Source organism: Carlito syrichta, unplaced genomic scaffold (genome assembly GCF_000164805.1).
Source record: "Carlito syrichta isolate Samal-C Ts95f unplaced genomic scaffold, Tarsius_syrichta-2.0.1 Scaffold302292, whole genome shotgun sequence".
NCBI classification, from domain to species: Eukaryota; Metazoa; Chordata; class Mammalia; order Primates; family Tarsiidae; genus Carlito; species Carlito syrichta.
Window position 1 is genome coordinate 339,226 of NW_007246388.1, and position 18,401 is coordinate 357,626.

General features: G+C 37.5%; 1 protein-coding gene across 4 annotated transcripts in view; it reads right to left on the bottom strand.

Annotated features, from left to right (window-relative positions):
• The window catches only part of PPP1R12A (protein phosphatase 1 regulatory subunit 12A), a 156,156-nt gene extending 139,345 nt beyond the window's left edge, over positions 1 to 16,811 (bottom strand). For all 4 annotated transcript variants that reach the window (XM_008056230.2, XM_021711434.1, XM_008056229.2 and 1 more), the window contains exon 1: positions 15,969 to 16,811. In XM_008056230.2, coding sequence (XP_008054421.1) covers positions 15,969 to 16,205 — 237 coding nt within the window. In that variant the 5' untranslated portion in view covers positions 16,206 to 16,811. The remainder of the gene's footprint in view (positions 1 to 15,968) is intronic.
• Between the last annotated feature and the right edge of the window lie 1,590 nt (positions 16,812 to 18,401).

The window sequence follows — 18,401 nt, forward strand, 5'->3', positions numbered from 1 at the left end:
ATCCACTCACCTCAGCCTCCCAAAGGCGTGGGATTACAGGCTGAGCCACCGAGCCCGGCTCTATATCTATTTTTCATAAACAATATTTGTATTAGAATGTAATGAGTAACTTTAAAATAAATAGTTAAAAGTGTTTCATTTTCTAATTTGGTAAAGACTGACAGCCAACAAAAAGAAAAGTTGGGTTCCTCACACTTTTTAACATTAAAATAATAAGAAAAAATTTTTAAAAATTATCTTATTGAGGTATTCACAGGCAATTGTAAAAAATAATACAAAGATATCCCTTTTCCCATCTTTCTCTAATAGTAAAATTTTGCAAGACAATAGTATAATATGGCAATTAGGATACTGACATTGATATAATCCACTTATTCAGATTTTCCCAGTTTTACTTATACTCATTTGTGTACTATGCACAATTTTTTTAAGTATAAAGGGGTCTTAAAACCAAAAACTCTATGAACTTCTAATTTAAGATTTAACATTTGTTTGCAATTATTTATATAAACTCTATATTTACACAATCAATATTAGCATCTTTCTGAACTTGCCTATTATTTCCAGCTTTATGCCCTTATCTCCTCAAAATACATAATTGATTTCAGTTAGAGTGGGTATGGTTGTTCAGAGGGGTTCAGGCCCACCAGCTACCACTGATGACCTAAGATGATACATGAATAATCTGAGATAGATCAATTAGTCTCTTTCCTAGGAATCGGGAATTAAAACTGAGAAGGAGATCAGTATCTCTAGATATTCAGGGCAGAATATAAACTCTGGAATTGTTGGTGACCTTATTTTTTGCCTTCTGAACTAGGAAAACAAAAAATCCAATTTGCCATTAAGAAAAAACAAAAAACAGTAATATGGATTTGTTAGAAACAATGAGGAGAAACTTAAAGAATTTCCTGAGTAGCATAGTTCCTGGTTCTAATTCATTCCAGGAGCCCAGGTTCTATCAGATACCTCTATAATCTTATATTATTTAGGGTAGTTCCAATGAGTTTTTTTTTACTTAAGACAAAAACTTCTAACTAATATGTGCCTGAAGTCCTGCTAACATTTTCCTATCATGATGGGGTAAGCATGTTGCTTTAAAAATTGGCTCCCTTCCTTTATTTTTCAAGGGGCTCATAAGAAAACAATTGAGTTGATGGTTTGGGGGAGTTAGGGCATTTGAAAAGCTACAAGTTAATGTGTGCTTACATGTGTGTTTATGTATAAATTTGTTAACAACTCTAGAGAAAGGATTTGGAATACAGGTTTTTGTCTGCAGAACTAACTCTGTTATACAAAGTCATTCATTTGGCAGATCACTGGTAAGATCTGCTGAAACAGTAGACAAATCCAAAAGAACAGAGCTAGACACAATCAACAAATGTGATCTCACAGTGTAGAGGAATACATTTTTAAAAAATCCAGGCTAAACACTAATTTAGCTTTACATCGAATTAGTATGTTTTAAAATAATTATTATACTGTTGTCAGACACGGGGTTTGCTGGAAACTTTCAGTGATGATCTCTACCAACATATACTCATCAATTTAATAATATAGAATTTTACATTAATTTTACATTATTATCTTTTCATCTAATTATTTAAAATCTATTGTTCTATCTTTTTTGAAGTTCTCTCTCAGTTTCCACAGTTTTATCTACTAAAATATTACATATAACAGAGTCAAGATTAAGAACACAAGGACTACTACCATTTCAGTCTTCCTTCGGGGTTGACACTGAATGATCAGCAGCAGGCTGATACGTATACAGTGGTTCATCCAGTTGCTAGTTCACCTAACCCTGATAATATTCATACCAAATTTTTGTCATGCTAACAATAAAAATAAAACAAAAGCCTTTCCAAGTGTTTTACTAAAAAAGTCAAGTTATACCATATGTAACATTTTCCCCATCTTAATTTATAAAACTTGACCATAAAAAAGAAAAAAGAAGTAGAGATATGTCAATATAACTTGTTTTCAGAAAACTCAAACTGGCACCTAGTGATCAACACAATTTCCTCCAAAACTACCAGTTTAATAATGACTGTTAGGATATTGCCAGGCTACAGCAAAGACCATTTTAAACAAATGTGCATGTAAACTGGCCAGGCTTGGCGGCTCAGCCTGTAATCCCAGCACCCTGGAGGCAGAGACGAGTGGATTGCCAGAGCTTGCGGGTTCAAGACCAACCTGGGCAACTTGGCAAAACATTGTCTCTACAATAAATCAAAAAGTAGCTGGGCGTGGTAGAACACGCCTGTAGTTCCAGCTACTTAGAAGGCTGAGCTGGAAGGATTCCCTGAGCCCAGCAGGCTGGGTGGCTGTGAACGTGCCACTGCACTCTAGCCTGGGCGATGGAGTGAGACGCCAACTCAAAAAAACCAAACAAACACAAAACTTCAAGTTTTCTTTCATATACATGATGGAATATCACACAGCCCCATAAAGAACAAAATCATGAACTTCACAGCAACCTGGATGAACTTAGAGTCTATAATACTGAGTGATCTTTCTCAGAAACAAAGAACTGAGTATCACATGTTCTCACTTATAAGCGAACCTCGAACAACTATTATAATAATATAAAAGAATGATTGGCAGTAGTGCAAAACTGCAGGGAGGGGGGCGGGGAAGCGGAATTGGCAGTAGTGGGAATCTGCCTAGGGAAAGGGGGCGCACACCTCATTAACAAAAATACCTGCACGAGCATTTGTATACCTAACCCTGAACTGTATCCCACATCTTTAAAATAAAAAAAATTAAAAGAAAAAAATGTGCATGTAAACAAATGTATACATAAAGTAAATGCCATTCCATTAATTGCCTTCCTTTATCCTATTCTTGCTCTGGCTTATACATTTTAAAAGTTCTCTTTTCACTGTCTTCAAAATATTTTCATAAAATTCATGTAACTATGGACTTCAACATTCCTGATTCTATTCTTAGAGATTTTTGGCTGTTTTCTCAGTTCATTCTTAAAACAGATATTCATTGTCAAATGCTTTTTCATATTTATATTGAACAGGGCAAAAGAACTCTCTGTATAAAAACTGCTTTTCTAGATCTTTCCTCTATATTATCTCCTACTGGAATTACTTAAAATCCTGAAATCCAAATTTTTATCTTTTCAAATCCCTTTATCCTTCAAAAACTATTTGCCTTTTGGTAATTACAACTTATCTTTCCTCTAAACTTTCTGTAGTCCACTTGAAAAAAACTACAAAATACAATTAATTATATCCAGAAGTTCTTTATTCGCTTTAAAAACTCTCCCAAGGGGTTCATCACATTTTCAAACAGTGATTTCTTATGAAATAAAAGGTTCAGAGAAAAGGCAAGCATAACACAGCAATAAATACTTAACCATCAACACCAGCACCACGGAGTGGCTAAAGACTAGCAAACTAAAATTCATTGTTAATTATATAAATGTTTCTATATTTAATCATTAAAACATTACTGGAAGTAGCCATTTAGGCATTTTTTTACAGTTCAGATTCTCTCTCTCTCTCTCTATTTTGCTTGTTATAAAAGATTCAAAGATGACATAATTCAAAATATGTGTTTCCCTCTCAGAGATAACTGTTAACAATTGAAGTAACTTAAAAGATTTCTTTTCCTATGCAAATAATTCCCCCACTCAACCCCACAAAGTGGGCTCATACCATACATACTGCTTGCAATTAACTTTTTTACATTTAAGTGTTTTGAAAAGAGAACAATTTATGTACTATCAGTTCATTTCACACATAAAACATACACAATCCCAGACATAAAATTGGTTCTAAATGTCAAGGGTAGATTGAAAAGGGAAAAAATTCCACATTATTTAGAATTCAATATACAATAACCATTTCACATTTCATTTAAGCTGAAACAAATCTAATGATGCTTACTCAATGTCAAAATAACCCACACAATCTTTTTGTATAACTTCTAGTTTCTTCATTAACTGTACAACTTTAAAAAACATAAAAATATGCCCGGGGGGGGCACACCTTATCAACAACGGTACCTGCATAATGAACATTTGTATACTCAACCCTGAATTGTACCCCACATCTTTAAAATTAAAAATTAAAAAATAAAAATAAAAATGCCCCAAACCCCTCACAATCAAATACTCAAAGCAAATCTAATAATACTTTAAGCAAAAAAAAAAAAAAATTAAAATGTTGGGCATAAGTTTACCAAGGTATAAGTTTCTTAGTTATAACTAATATTTTCCCTGAAAATACCACTTAGTAAATTTAGAAACTAAGAAAAGTCAGAGATTGTTGAATGAATGCTTTAACTGTACAATTCTTAAAAAATACTTTCCAAGAAAATGTACACTCCCCTCTCATTGTAACCTATGACCTTATTTTTATAGTACATTATTTCAGGCAATAAAAGACTTATAGGTTGTTACTACCACCCCTCTTTTATTCCTCTCCAACAGTTCTGTGCTTTTATTCTTCCACATCCTCTTAAAAACACATACCTTCACACCACCACCAGATACACGATATTATAAAACTAAATTTGGCTTTAATTAGAAGTTCTTAGCTAATTCTTGAAAACTGAAAAGCACAGAAAAAATTTTGCACATATTTTGGGTCACTCACTGAAACCGGAAAATAAAAAAATAAAAAACCTAACCATGAATCCTTATTCTGTGGTTTTTCTGTAGCTTCATAAGTTGTTTTCAGCTTGGTCTTTACATTTCCAGGGACCTAAGAGAGACCTAAGACTTAAGTCCAAGACAAAAAATAAACCCTGAACAAGACTTCAATATGTTATAGTTAGGACAACCTCCTCTCCGTGCTGGCACAACATCCTGTATATCCTTTAATGTACATTTGCTTTTAATTTCTTGTTTACTTGTCTGTCTCTTCCAATGTCATTCTGCAATATCAATACTCTGTTGCTGACCTATATAGTAAACACACGACAAATATTTACTGCATGCTGGGAAAAGCACTCCCATTCACCTAGTTGTCCAAACTAAAAGCCAGGTACACGTCATTGACTCTTACTCTCTCAGGCCAATCTGCCTCTAATTCCTACCAATTCCTTCTTAATATATTTTAAGTCTACTATTTTCCAACCCTACTGCCATCAAGTTAGTTCAGCTCACAGTCATCTCTCTCAGACTATTCAACTACCCAAACTGTCTCCCTGACTCCAGACTTGTCCTCTTTTCAGTGCATTGTCCACAGTGCAGTTGAACTGATTTTTTTAAAGAGGCAATTGTCTCATTTAATCTAATTAAAATCCTTCAATGCTTCTGTTCCCCACCAGGTTTCTGCACAGGCTGCTACCTCTCTGAAATAGTTTGCCATAATCTAGTTAACTTCTACTCATCGCTCAGCAGCTCAAACATCAAGCATATCCAAAAAGCCTTCCCTTTTCCCAAATCTAGGTGAGATGTACCTTCCATAACCTTCAACAGCACTCTGTATTACTATCATCGCATATCATTACAGACAACTGATGTAAATTTGTAACTGCCTGTATATTTATCTATACAATCCAGTAGACCACAAGCTGTGTTCAGAACAAGGCAATGTCTGGCTGTCGTTCACCATCATAACATGAAAAGTAGAAAACACACTAAATGTTCACCACCAAAAAACCAGGAAAATGAATTGTGGAATGTTCTCATGTGTGGATGCACTTGCAGTGGACTATTACACAGCCGTTATAAGGAAAAACACAGGGCCAGGCTCAGTGGCTCAGCCTGTAATCCCAGCACTCTGGAAGGCCGACGCGAGTGGATTACCTGAGCCCATAGGTTCAAGACCAGCCCAGGCAACTTACCAAGATCTCATCTTTACAATAAATCAAAAATTAGTCAGGCGTGTCTATAGTTCTGGCTACTTGGAAGGCTGAGGTGGAAGGATTGCCTGAGCCCAGCAAGTTGACACTGGGGAGGCCGTGAGTGTGCCTCTGCCCTCCAGCCTGGGCGATGGAGACTCCAACTCAAAAAAATAAATAAATAAATAAAAGGAAAAAAATATATGAATATCAACACAAAAATATTTCTTAAAGCCCATAATATTAAAAAATAGGTTACAAGTTAGAAAAGTAAGTAAGATTCCATTTACAGAAAATTATATAGTTGTAGAGAGACGTATAAAAGGCTGTTAAGCAAAGTTCTAAATGGGGTTGATTCCAGGCCTGAAAACTTGGATAGTATTTTCTACAATGTTTTAATTATCTAAATAATTATTCCTAAACTCTTAAAGCTTTTTTTTTTTTTTTTTTGAGTCAAGAGTCTCACTCTGTCGCTCACACTAGAGTGCAGTGGCATGCTCACGGCCACTGCACACTTGACCTGCTAAGTTAAGGTAATCCTTCCATCTCAGCCTTCCAAGAAGCTGGAACTACAGATATGCGTTCCCATACCCAGTTAATTTTTTATTTATTGTAGAGAAGAGGTCTTGCCAAGTTGCCCAGGCTGGTCTCGAACCCATGGGCTCAGGCAATCCTCTAACCTAGGCCTCCCAAAGTACTGGGATTATAGGCATGAGCCACTGTGCCTAGCCTTTTTTTAAAAAATAAAAATAGAGTGTCGCTATGTTGCCCAGGCTGGTCTTGAACTCCTGGCCTCAAGTGATCCTCTCAAAGTGCTGGGACTACAAGTCTCTTAAAATGCTGGAATTATAGGCATGAGTCACTGCACCAAGCCTAAAACTATTTTTATTTGGGATAAAATGCACATACAACAATAAACAAGCTTGAAAGTAAGCCACATTTTTTTTTTTAGTTGGAGTCTCACTCCATCACCCAGACTGGAGTGCAGTGGCACGCTCCCGGCCACCACAGCCTCAACCTGCTGGGCTCCGACAATCCTTCCACTTCAACCTTCCAAGTGTAAGCCACGTTTAAAGATAAAAGATGAGAAAGATCATATAAAACCAAGAGAAGACACTGAAGACCTAATAATTCTAGCATTTTCATGTGTATCACAAGATAAATGAAAACACTGAAAAGATTAGAAATATAAAGACATTTTATTGTAAAAAATGTTAAAAGAAAAAACCTGAATACGATGCAAAGTTTTTATGTGAATTGTTTCACGTACTTAGAAAGGATATACAAAATCACTGCGCATGTTATCTGTTCAAATATTTTAAGAAAAACTGTAGAAATTAACACATCTTTGAGAATAGCTCTTAATGAAATGCAATGTCATGATCTGGAAACAGCAGTATCAAAATCTTTTATAGAAAACAAACGACCATAAGCAAAAAAGGCTATGTTCACAAGCTATAGCACTGACTTATATCATGCAAAACCTAAACACAAAAGAGGAGTACTTTAGGTTAACCAAAAAAAAAAAATTCTAAAGTTATTCAAGTCCAATGTAAAAAGATTTAACTACAGTTCTAGATGACCTCTTTATCATGCTCCAATTCAGAATAAGCTTCTTAGAGAATATCACTTCATCACTGATAGTATTTCTTAACCATGATTACTATCATGATCTACCCTATTCACTAGAACATTACCAAAGATACCATTTTCAAAATTTAAAAACTCTTCTGAAAGAAAAAAATCTCAATAATGTGAAGCTCCAGTAAAGGGCTCTAGAAATGTTCTAAGCAAAAGCATAAATACTAAAGTAAGTTTATAACAATCGAAAATAATTTTGAAGGCTAATAAAATATACTTTAGTATGCTTACTACAAAGTAAGGATAAGTAAATGTGTGTGTTTTAACAGTATCCATGAAAATACACTTTTCCATTAACCTTTAAGGTGTCAATTCACATTTCACAAAAATTAATCTTTTTTTGCAGCATGCAGTATTCAAGAAAATGACATAAACTTTCCACAACTTTATGGTTTTTTTGTTAGAGGTCAAATTAAACTAAGAAAAAAAGTAATCTCAGCTCAAATATGAGTTAATAATCAAGTTAAAGTTTTTTATTAAGTGAGGTTTTCCCTGAAGAATATCTCACTCAACGCACATAACACATTTAAATAGATTACCAAAAAGGTGACAGCTGAGGAATGCTTTCGCGTCTTTCCGTGGTTTCTACTTAATGTCATTTCAGAAATGCCTATATAACACATGACACGTGGAATGTCTCCACCCATGAAAGAGCATTTGAGTCGCACAGCAAGCACACTTAGGGCAATAACATGGAACTCAAGTTTGGCTTTTTATGGTTAGCCAGCACAACAATATAAAGGTAAACAACTAAAATTCTTTTTAGGCCTGAAAATACTTACCTAGAGGGATCCATAGTGAAAATGTTATTTAGAAAAAAAAAAAACTATGTGATTAAAATAGCTAGAAAATACACATTGTTCCTAATGCTACTATGCTAGAGATTACTTTTCTAAATGAACACCCAAGAATTTGTTTAAGGAAATTCATTTCTAAAGTAAATTACATAAACTGAGCACAATTCTATTTTTATTAGTAATAACTAACATATCCCATTTCAAAAATAAACCAAGGTCCTGATAAATTTGACTGTAGTAATGGCTACCTTTACATTATCAATATTATTCAAGTAAGTGGTTGGTATAAGCTTTTTTATTAGAACATTTTTAATGTTTGTTAGTGCTGCTGTATTTACCCAAATTGTCACCATTTTGTTTTCTATGAACTCTGTTCTTCAAAACATTAGTTTACATTGTGCTCAATTTTTCAAATCAATAAAAATGTATTATGTAATGCTAAAATAATATATAGATACGAAAGAAAATTTAAAGAAAAATGAAGTGGCCAGGCATGGTGGCTCACGCCTGTAATCCCAGCACTTTGGGAGGCCAAGGCAAGAGCCCAGGGGTTTGATACCAGCCTGGGCAACTTGGCAAGACCTTGTCTCTAAAATAAATTAAAAATTCTCTGAGCGTGGTGGTGCATGCCTGTAGTTCCAACTACTTGGAAGGCTGAGGAAGAAGCATTACCTAAGCCTAGCAAGTCGAGGCTGCAGTAGCCGTGAGCATGCCAAAACACTCCAGCCTGGACGACAGAGTGAGAGGACGACAGAGTGAGACTCCAACTCAAAAAAAAAAAAAAAAAAGAAAAAGAAAAAGAAAAAAAAGAAGAATTAAAGGCCCTACCTTAAGGATATTTAAGCGACTTAATGGAACTTCCTTTTTTTCAATATCCCTGGTCTGAGTTTGCCTATGATTTACCTCTTCAAAAAGTCAAATATATGCATTTATGTATAAAAAGTTTACCATAAGTATATAAACACCTAAAGCAAAAATATAAACTGCTATTAGGATAAAGAAAAATTAAGGTATTTCAAAGACTAAAAACTCTATGTCAGGAGTGTTTTTGCTGCTGCTGTGGTATTCTGCACTTAATGGTCAGTCAAAAACAATTTTGGCAGTTCCTAAAATTTAGGACAATTTTGAATTACAAGATTAATTTAGATATAGTACTACTGCGTTTTGATTATTATAAGAGCAACTTAAAAGCATTGGCTAGCTAAAACAAAAGTAGATGAAAAAATTATACATGTGCGTGTGTTTTTCATTTAATTTTTCTGCTGATTTACAAGGTAACCTCCAACTACTAATCACTATTATAATGACTCAAAGATTTAAGCATACGTTCTTCTCCAGGCTTAATAGAAGGCACCAAGCACAGTGTTCACTTTGGGCTTTGGAATCAGACAGATCTGCATATAAAAATCCCATTTATAATCTTGGTAACCTTGGGCAAGAGAAAAAAGACATTGTGAGAATTATACAATACCATTTGGAAAAGCACTTTTCCTCAATAAAACATTGATTAAGTCCTAGCTACCAAATATCCAACCACAATTGGAATAAACTCAAAGCAACTGTGGGAGGTCTTCAATCTTTCAAAGGGGAATACCAAAATGCCAATACATCGTCCTTTCAACATTATTCAGAAGAAAGCTGAAGTTAAAAAAATGGCAATTATTTGCAGACAAAGAGGCCATGAAAATAGGAACATTATACAGTGTCAAGAAGTAACACATTAAAGTAATAACAAAATAATGTTTTACCTCTCCCCTTATTGGTTTCTAGGTAGCTATCTTTTAAAAATCATCTAAGTTTTTTTTTTTAAGTACAAGTATTTTTCTTATGTGAACTGTATTCATAAAACGCGGTAACAAATACATGATGAAAAATATTTCCTCTTTTCCACCTGGTGTTTCTACCTGGCTATACTAGAAAATGCTCAGTCACAGTCTGCAATCATACTGTAGCTAAAGCAAATGAAAGATGGTCTTGGTTATGACACCTCAAAGTCAAACCACAAAACTATTGCCAGGAAGCACAAAGGCAGCAGCTACAGAGAAAGCATTTTAACAGCAGCAGTGTGGGCACTGGTGCCCCACCAGCAAACCCCATATATGGCTAGCATTGTCCATGTATTTGTAGGAAGTGAGGGGCCAGCTTGGGGTTGAGAGGTTTCTCGTATATTTGGTTAGGCTTTAAAAAATGAGTTTAGGATAATTTCAATAAAAAGTTTTAAGAGTCATCGGTTCAAGTGTTACAACTTTTCTAAAGAGAAAGTTATGCAGAGAAAATAATTTACACTGTACATTCTTTTAAACACAAATCGAATACTATAAAGTTCTTCCAAGATCTTAATATTCCCCATCAAAAAAGTTTATACAATTATTAACTATAAACTCTATATTCAAAGTTCTCATACATAGCAATTAAACTATTTGCTAACAAGTAACTCAAAATTAATTGTTTCCCATCTCTTTACACTTTACATCTTAAGAAAAAAAAGATTAGGCCAGGCGCAGTGGCTCAAGCCTATAATCCCAGCACTTTGGGAAGCCGAGATGAGAAGATTGGCTGAGCCCACGGTTCGAGACCAGCCTGGGCAACTTGGCAAGACCTCTTCTCTACAATAAATCAAAAAATTAGCTTGGCGTGGTGGCGTGCACTTGTAGTTCCAGCTACCTGGAAGGCTGAAGTGGAAGGATCTCCAAAGCCCAGCAGGTTGACGCTGGGGTGGCCGTGTACCACTGTACTTTAGCCTGGGCGGCAGAGCAAGACTCCAACTTAAAAAAAAAAGAAGAAGAAAGAAAAAGAAAGAAAAAAGACTACACAAAAGTATTCCTTTTACTGACAAGAAAGGCATCACATATCTTACAAAGAAGCTTCAAATGGCTTTCTTAGAAATAGGTCAAATTTGTATTTTAAGAGCAAAAGGATTTAATACTAAAGCTAATTGCAAGTCTGTCTGTACTGAAAAATAAATGGAAAACTTTATTTTAAAATCATAACAGCATAGTATTCACAACTAATACTGCTTTGTAATCTTCCATAGGAGCTAGTTCAGACTCTTACGAAGTAAGCTATTAATTAATTAATTGATACAATATTTTTCTATTACTTAACCAAGATGTAAACTGCTTTAGGATTTTTAATAGAAATAATTAAAATACTAAGAATTTTTTTAACTTAAGATGTTAAAAAATATGCACTGAAGGTTCACAGCGAAGTTTTGAATTTGTTTCATAAACACACAAGTTCTATAGGTGCAAGAACAATATTCAAAGTATCTGGGTATGAAGGATTCAAAGATGAAACTCACAACATACAAATAACTTATAAACTTCATACACAAAATGTACAAATAACAAAAAACTTCATATCCATGGTGTGAGGTAAAAGATACAATTCAACAAACCTTTAGTGAGCACCTATTATGTGCCAAGCTCTGAAAATACAAAAACGTAGAATATTGAATCCTTAAAGTCTATCAGGGAAGACAAACTTACAAATACTATACAGTAGGAACATTTTTAATGTTTGTTAGTGCTGAGAGTACCCCACAGAAGTGTCTCTCCAATGCCACAGAATTCTAAACAAGTTCAAAGGACAGAAAGAGCCCTTCTGGTTGACAATTGGGTTGAATCCTGAATAATAACTAGGAGTTTGATTGGAAAAGAAGGAAGGGAAGATAAAATGCATGGCTAAAGCAATGGAAATAAAACAGTTAAGATTTCATTCAAATGGAAGCAAGTTCATCAATTTCTATAAAGAATACAACACAACAGAGATAAGTCAAGCATAAGCTAAATGATGAAAAGTTTTAAATCTAAATTTAAGGAGAGTAGTGACACAACAGATGTGATATTGTTAAAACATTAATCTGACAGCAAAATGCATGCTGGCTTGAACCATGGAGAGAACAGAGGAAGGGAAAATAATTCAGCTATTACTATACCCCAGTGATAAAAATAAGGTGAACTAAGCTGATGATAAGAGTAGCAAGGAAGAACAGCCTGGGAAACATGGTAAGACCTCGTCTCTACAATAATTAAAAAAAAAAAGAGTGGCAAGGAAAAGAATTAATGCAAAGGTGATTGTGACGAAAACACCTAGCTAGAAGATTTGTTTATATGTAGACAAGAAGAATTAGTAAACAACTAAAATGTTTACCTTGATCTAAAGATTAATGACATCATTAACAGACACAGGGCATCAATGAGAAGAGCAGGCTCAGTAAGGAAAACTATGGTTTTAGGTTGTATTTAAAGAAATTCCTGACAATGACGTAAAACTGTCTAACAACCGAATTAATAATACTCAGATTGAAAAAAAGATTCTGACAAAGTCTTCAGATGTGAAAAAAATAAGTCTAAAATATTGATTAATAAAATTAGATTATAAGACTGAACTACAACTATGAAAATCTATATTTGAACAATAGGAAACTGAAGGAATCACAAAGGCTAACATAAATACAGCAGTTGCCATTCTATGACAAAAGGGGCGAACACGTATTTACTATACTGCTATTCACATATTTTAAAACATAAAATCACAATACATTTAATATTTCACTTTTAAATCAATCACACTCAGAAAAACTGAAAATAGGATTGGAGCTCAGTTTGATAATTGACTTGGAAGTCACTGCCACAGAGGAAGGTGATATGATTTTAAGGTTGAAATCAAAAGGCTAAACTCAAAACTGATGGTAAATTATCTCGGTCAGGCATTTTATGCACAGCAGTATCAGTAAAAATCAGCAATAAGGCAAACTATAAATAATGCTATTAATCTCCTAAAATCTTTACAAAAAATGCAAAAGTATAGCTACAACCACATACTATAAAATGCTACCAGATAGCTATGAAATCAGAAGCTGATTATTGCCCATTGACAAACATAAAATTCTACCCTGTAGACATCTGTTCTAGAAAAGTCAGAAACATGTCATATGTTTAACTTTGTACTGTTTTCTAGCTGGGGAAGGGTGTTTAGGGGAGGTAAGAAAGGCTATTCTATAGACCAAGACAGGAAAAATGTGAAAAGAAACATTGTTTGTTTTTTCTTCTATATGGAAGACATATCTCTATACAAAAAGAATACCTGGAGACAATATATTTTATAGCTTCTAAATGAGAAAGTCAATTAATAAACTTTCAAATATAAGTTGTTTACATTAAAAGTGGAAGCAAAATATTATATTTTAAAAGTATTGTGGTTTGCAAAGTTTCTAAAACTTTTCTAATGATGAAATTTAGTACACTTGTCCAAAACTAAAAAAGTAAATGAACACCCAAAAGGCTAATTAATCTGGTAATTTAAGGTATTCTATCTTTTGAGAGTTTAAATTTTAAAACTACTCAAGGACTTTTAAACAAATCAGCTGGCCACCTTAGTTTTTATATTTTAAGTATTTAAAACAAACAGCACTCAAGAAATTTCTTAAAAGTTTAAAAATTTCTTGTTTTTCTTTTTATTTACCACCTTTCACTATCTGTTCTGAATTTGCGCAAAGTGAACTCCTTGTTCTTACAGTCACAATGCAAAGAAAGTACATACAAGAGTTAATGAGAAATGAGAGCGGAGAAAGGTGCATACTAAAAATTTTAATGCTTAATATTTTAAAGACTTTGGTGTCACTGATTTAAGGAATGTTCATAGTTACATTACAAAAAGATATTATACAAATGGCATAACCTTAGAAAGGTCTGCTTAAGTGCATTCCAACTTAAAATAACCAATAAAGACAATAGCTACATAATCCCAAGCTAGTCACTAAATTCAGTTAATTAGGAAGACACTGGTAAATCTGATAATTCTTGCAAAGTGCAAATAGAGAGGAGAGAAAAAAAAGCAGACCGTAAGCAGGTTAATTTCTCTTCCTACCTAAAAAAGTATTACATTAATATAAGTGTCAGAAATTTTCCTCTTCCTCTAAGCCAGTAAAATTGGGTTCCTCCGCTACAATAATATTAAAATTTCTATTTGACAATTTTAATAAAACATATTGATGCGAACCATTATCTAATTATGCTGACCTCAGATTACAGTAACAACCATATCTTTAGAAACTATTTCATACTAAAAACGGAAATTACAGTTAAAAGAAATTTGAAAAGATTTTTCATCTTACGTAATTACACTATCATTTTTAATGCCAAAGATTTCTTTCATTCTCAACACCATGGTTTTATTTCGAGAATCTAAATTAATGAAACAGAGAAAGTGCTAAAGAGGATGCTATATTTTTACTGGGTACCACGTTCTGAATTCCAGATTTGTCCTGCAATTTGCCAGTCACTTCAATCCATCCAGTCAACTTTGTAAACAAAGGCCATACGCCAAGTTTGATATGAGAATTCAATTAAATAAAACTTAAAATGGTTATCATTCACTTAAACAGGAAATAGAAAAAGGAAAAATGTCACCACACACCTCTCTTAAATAAAGGACATACGTTAATATTCATGAGACATAAAGCCTCAAGTTTCAACCTCCCAAACAAGTTTTTACTACAGCATTACTCAAAATAAAACTACGATCTTCCACATACAACCAAGGCAACGTTCGGCCCGCTTACAAGTCCTATCATTGTAAAGGGAAGCTCATTGCTGTAAAGTCGTTTCCTAGTAACTCCAAGTTGTCCACTAAGAAAACAGTCTACGGCTTGTCACCTATTACCATCACTTAAAAATTGCTTTTCATGCAGAACTCTGCGTGGTTGTGTTGCTTTTGGCCTGTTAAAGGCAAAGCAACATTATCTCTGGATTGCCAATAGTTTCTCCTTATTTGGCTAACATTGAGAGATCCCAATCAGACTACTATAAAACTTTAACATGCACAAAGCATCCATTTTGAGAAAAGTTTGTGACCAGCTTTCTTTCTTTTCCCACCCCCCAAAGAAAAATCAGAGCTCAGTAACCGGCTCTGGAAAGAGTGTCCCCAGGTTCATTCCTCTTTCTAAACCCCGTGCACACCCCAGGAGCTGGGGCTCTGGGATCACTGACACTGCGGCAACGTCTCCGAACACCAGTCGCTACACGTTCCGGTCCGGAGGTGGGCAAGCCCTCTAGAAACCTCGCTTCCTCCAACCTACTTCCATCCCCTCCCTTTCGGCCGGTGCAGATCAGCTAATTACACCCTGTTTTTCCCCTCCCCAGTGACCAAGAGTAATAAAGGAGAAAACAGGAAATCGTTCGCTCAAGGCACTAGGCTTAGGGCTCTCGATGACTATTATTATCATCATCATTTGCAATCAAGTCCTAAAAAGTGCAACAAATCCAATGCCCACCGACGAGTCCCAGACGTCCATCAGCCCTGGCGTCCCTAAGGTCCCCTGTTGTTTTCTTCAGCATCCGCCCCCCAACCACATCACTGACACCGAGGCCCGGGCGCAATCCCACCGCACCCCTCCCGGCCTCGGACCCCACATCCCAGACACACAACCGCAAGCGGCCCTGGGGCCCCAAGACCACCACAGTCTCTTTCCCCTCATGCCCCGGAAATCACCCGCCTCCCAACTCCAACAGCCACGGGTCTGAAGGGGGCCTCCAGCTCGGCGTCCTCCCTCCACCAGTCCTCTCCCTTCCTCCCTCCCTCTCGGGAAGCCGCCCCCTCACCCAGTCGAAGGGAACCTCCCGCCGCCCCCGGCCTCGGGAGGCCGCGAACGGAGGGCAGGCCCCGGCGGGAGGCCGACCGCGACCCTCGGGGTCGGCGGAGCCGGCGGCGGGGCGCACAGACCTGGTGCAAGGCGGTGAGCCCGTCCACATTGGCGTAATTGATGTCGGCGCCGCGGTGCAGCAGCTTGAGGACCTCGTCCGTGTCGCCGCTGGAGCAAGCGGCCAGGAAGACGGCGCCATCGTCGAACTTCACCTTGGTCTTCTGGCGCTTCACCACCGGAGGCTCGAGGTCGGTCTCCGAGCCGATCCAGCGCTTCAGCTGCTCGTTCCGCTTCTGCTTCGCGTCCGCCATCTTCATCCCCTCTCCTGCCGCCGGGTCTTCTTATCGCGAGGGGGGGAAGGGGGAGGCGGAGAGGGAAGAGAGGGGAGGCAGGGGGTGTGTGACTGTCTCTAGGAGCGCGGGCCCGAGGAGGGCTGGGAACCCGGAGGAGACGCTCTAGACTTCCAGTATCCCACAGAGCACTGGGGCGGCGCGCCCGGCCGAGCGGACCTCCCTTCCTACCTCAGGAGCCCTCCCGCCCCCGGCGCGGCCACCCGTCACCGGCGGCCAATCTAACGTAACTTCGCGAGATCCGGCCAGGGAGGCGCCCTTCGGCCAGTGCGCATGCGCCCTGGGCCTTCGCCCGCCCCAGGAAGAGCGCTGTCGCGAACCACGGCGGGGGCGGCCCGGCCACCGGAGGGAAGCGGGTGTGGCCCGGGCTGCGGAGGCTGGGACCGACCTGGCGTGGGGGGCGGGGGGAAGGAGGGGTGTCCTGCGCGGCCCGAGGGGTCCCAGGGTTGCGGAGACCCGCAGGGGGGCTGCGGGGCTCGACGGGGCGGGCCTGCGTCCGGGGCTGTCTCTGCTCCGCCGAGTCGATCGCTCGGGGCGGAGGATGTTCCCCAGGGCTGCGTGGTTTGAATGGAATGGAGGCCGGGTGGCGAGTTAGGTGCTTCTGGTTGCCCTTTGCAAGGAGCTCAGATGAACTTGGGCATCTCGGTATTCGTCACCGCCTTTTTTTACGAGTGGGGTCTGTGTGGCCGAGGGCTTTAATGGTAAGTTTCATGGTGCCCGCCCAGTGACAAGGGTTGACCTGCGGTCATTGCGGTGGCTTCCTGCCAGAGTGTAGAAACGTCTTTCCTCTTAGGTTCGCTTGTTGTTTTGTTTTTACTCTAGCGCTTATTCTGGGTCCTCATGTCCTTCCTTCAGTGCTTTAAGCCTGTCTGGGACGCTTAGCCCAGCCTTGTTTCTGGTCCTTACCTTTTAAGGGATTTCTGGTTCCAGCACCCTCGCTTTCTAAGGAGGGGTAGGCCCAGCTGCGTCTGAAAGTCAAGCGGAATGTTAATAAAGGCGATTTATTTGGCCACTGTTTCCCGAGTACCTACTGTGCGCTACTAACTGTACTAGGCACTGAAGACACCATGAAGAAAATGACATTTATGTGAATCGCCTCTTGAGGTCACGTGCTCAGCAAGACTTTGTAATTTATCCTCGACATAAAAAAAGATATTTTAACTTTGCCTTGTGTGACCACACTGCGCACCACATAAGATTTGCAGTACTGATGTCTTATGGGCCCTCGATCTTGCAATCTCAACTGATAATTTCCTGAACATCATATTGTTACAGTTCACTATTTTTAGGGCATTTAGAGTCCCCCAAAGTCATACAACCTCACTGTGAAAGTTTAGGGGTCATTTAGACTGAGTCCAGAAGGAACTAGCTAATTTACCTAATTTTACCCAGAAGCAGAATTAGGATTCACTCAGCAAATACTATGCACCTGTTCTGGGTCAGGCATTGTTCTAGGTACTGGGAATGCAGCAGTGAACAATTAAGTTTTTCTTACTCTTAGCATGCTGCCTTTTCCTGCTCACTACATTGCAGCCTATCATATTGAGAAATGAAAGAATTGAGTAAAATCTGATTAGGAAACTAGCTGCCTGTAAGACAGTTTTCTGAACCGCAGCTATTAGGATAGTAATAGATTCCAGGTGATGGTAAAAATCGTTCCTCTGAAAATATTGTAGAAATAGAAAATGAGTGCAACATACATAAAATGCAATATTGTGTGTTCATTACATACGTTAATAATAAGACCTTTGAATAATGAGAGTGCTTAAGTGCTGAAAAACATTCAGCACTAAAATACACAGTCCTCATCCACAGAATACAGCTCTCAGAATAAAAGAAAAGAATTAGAGAATTGCCTTGTCAGCTCCTCTGTCTACCTAGAGAAACTGGTAGCTTATCCTTACTGTTTTCCAAGAACGTTATGGCCTATTTGGTATCTCTTAAAAGTGCTCTTGGAATACAGATCGGTATCTCAGGTTTTAATTTAGGCAAGAGGAGTTTGATGGAAAGTATGCTATTTCTGATTCAAGTATTTATTTCAGGATGTAAAAATTAATTTTAAAAAATAGTTTATTAATAAAACAAATAGCTAAGTCTATTCTGTTCTCAAAGGTTATCAGGAAAAAAAAAACTAGTCTGTTAGCATGTGCAAACTTCACTGAA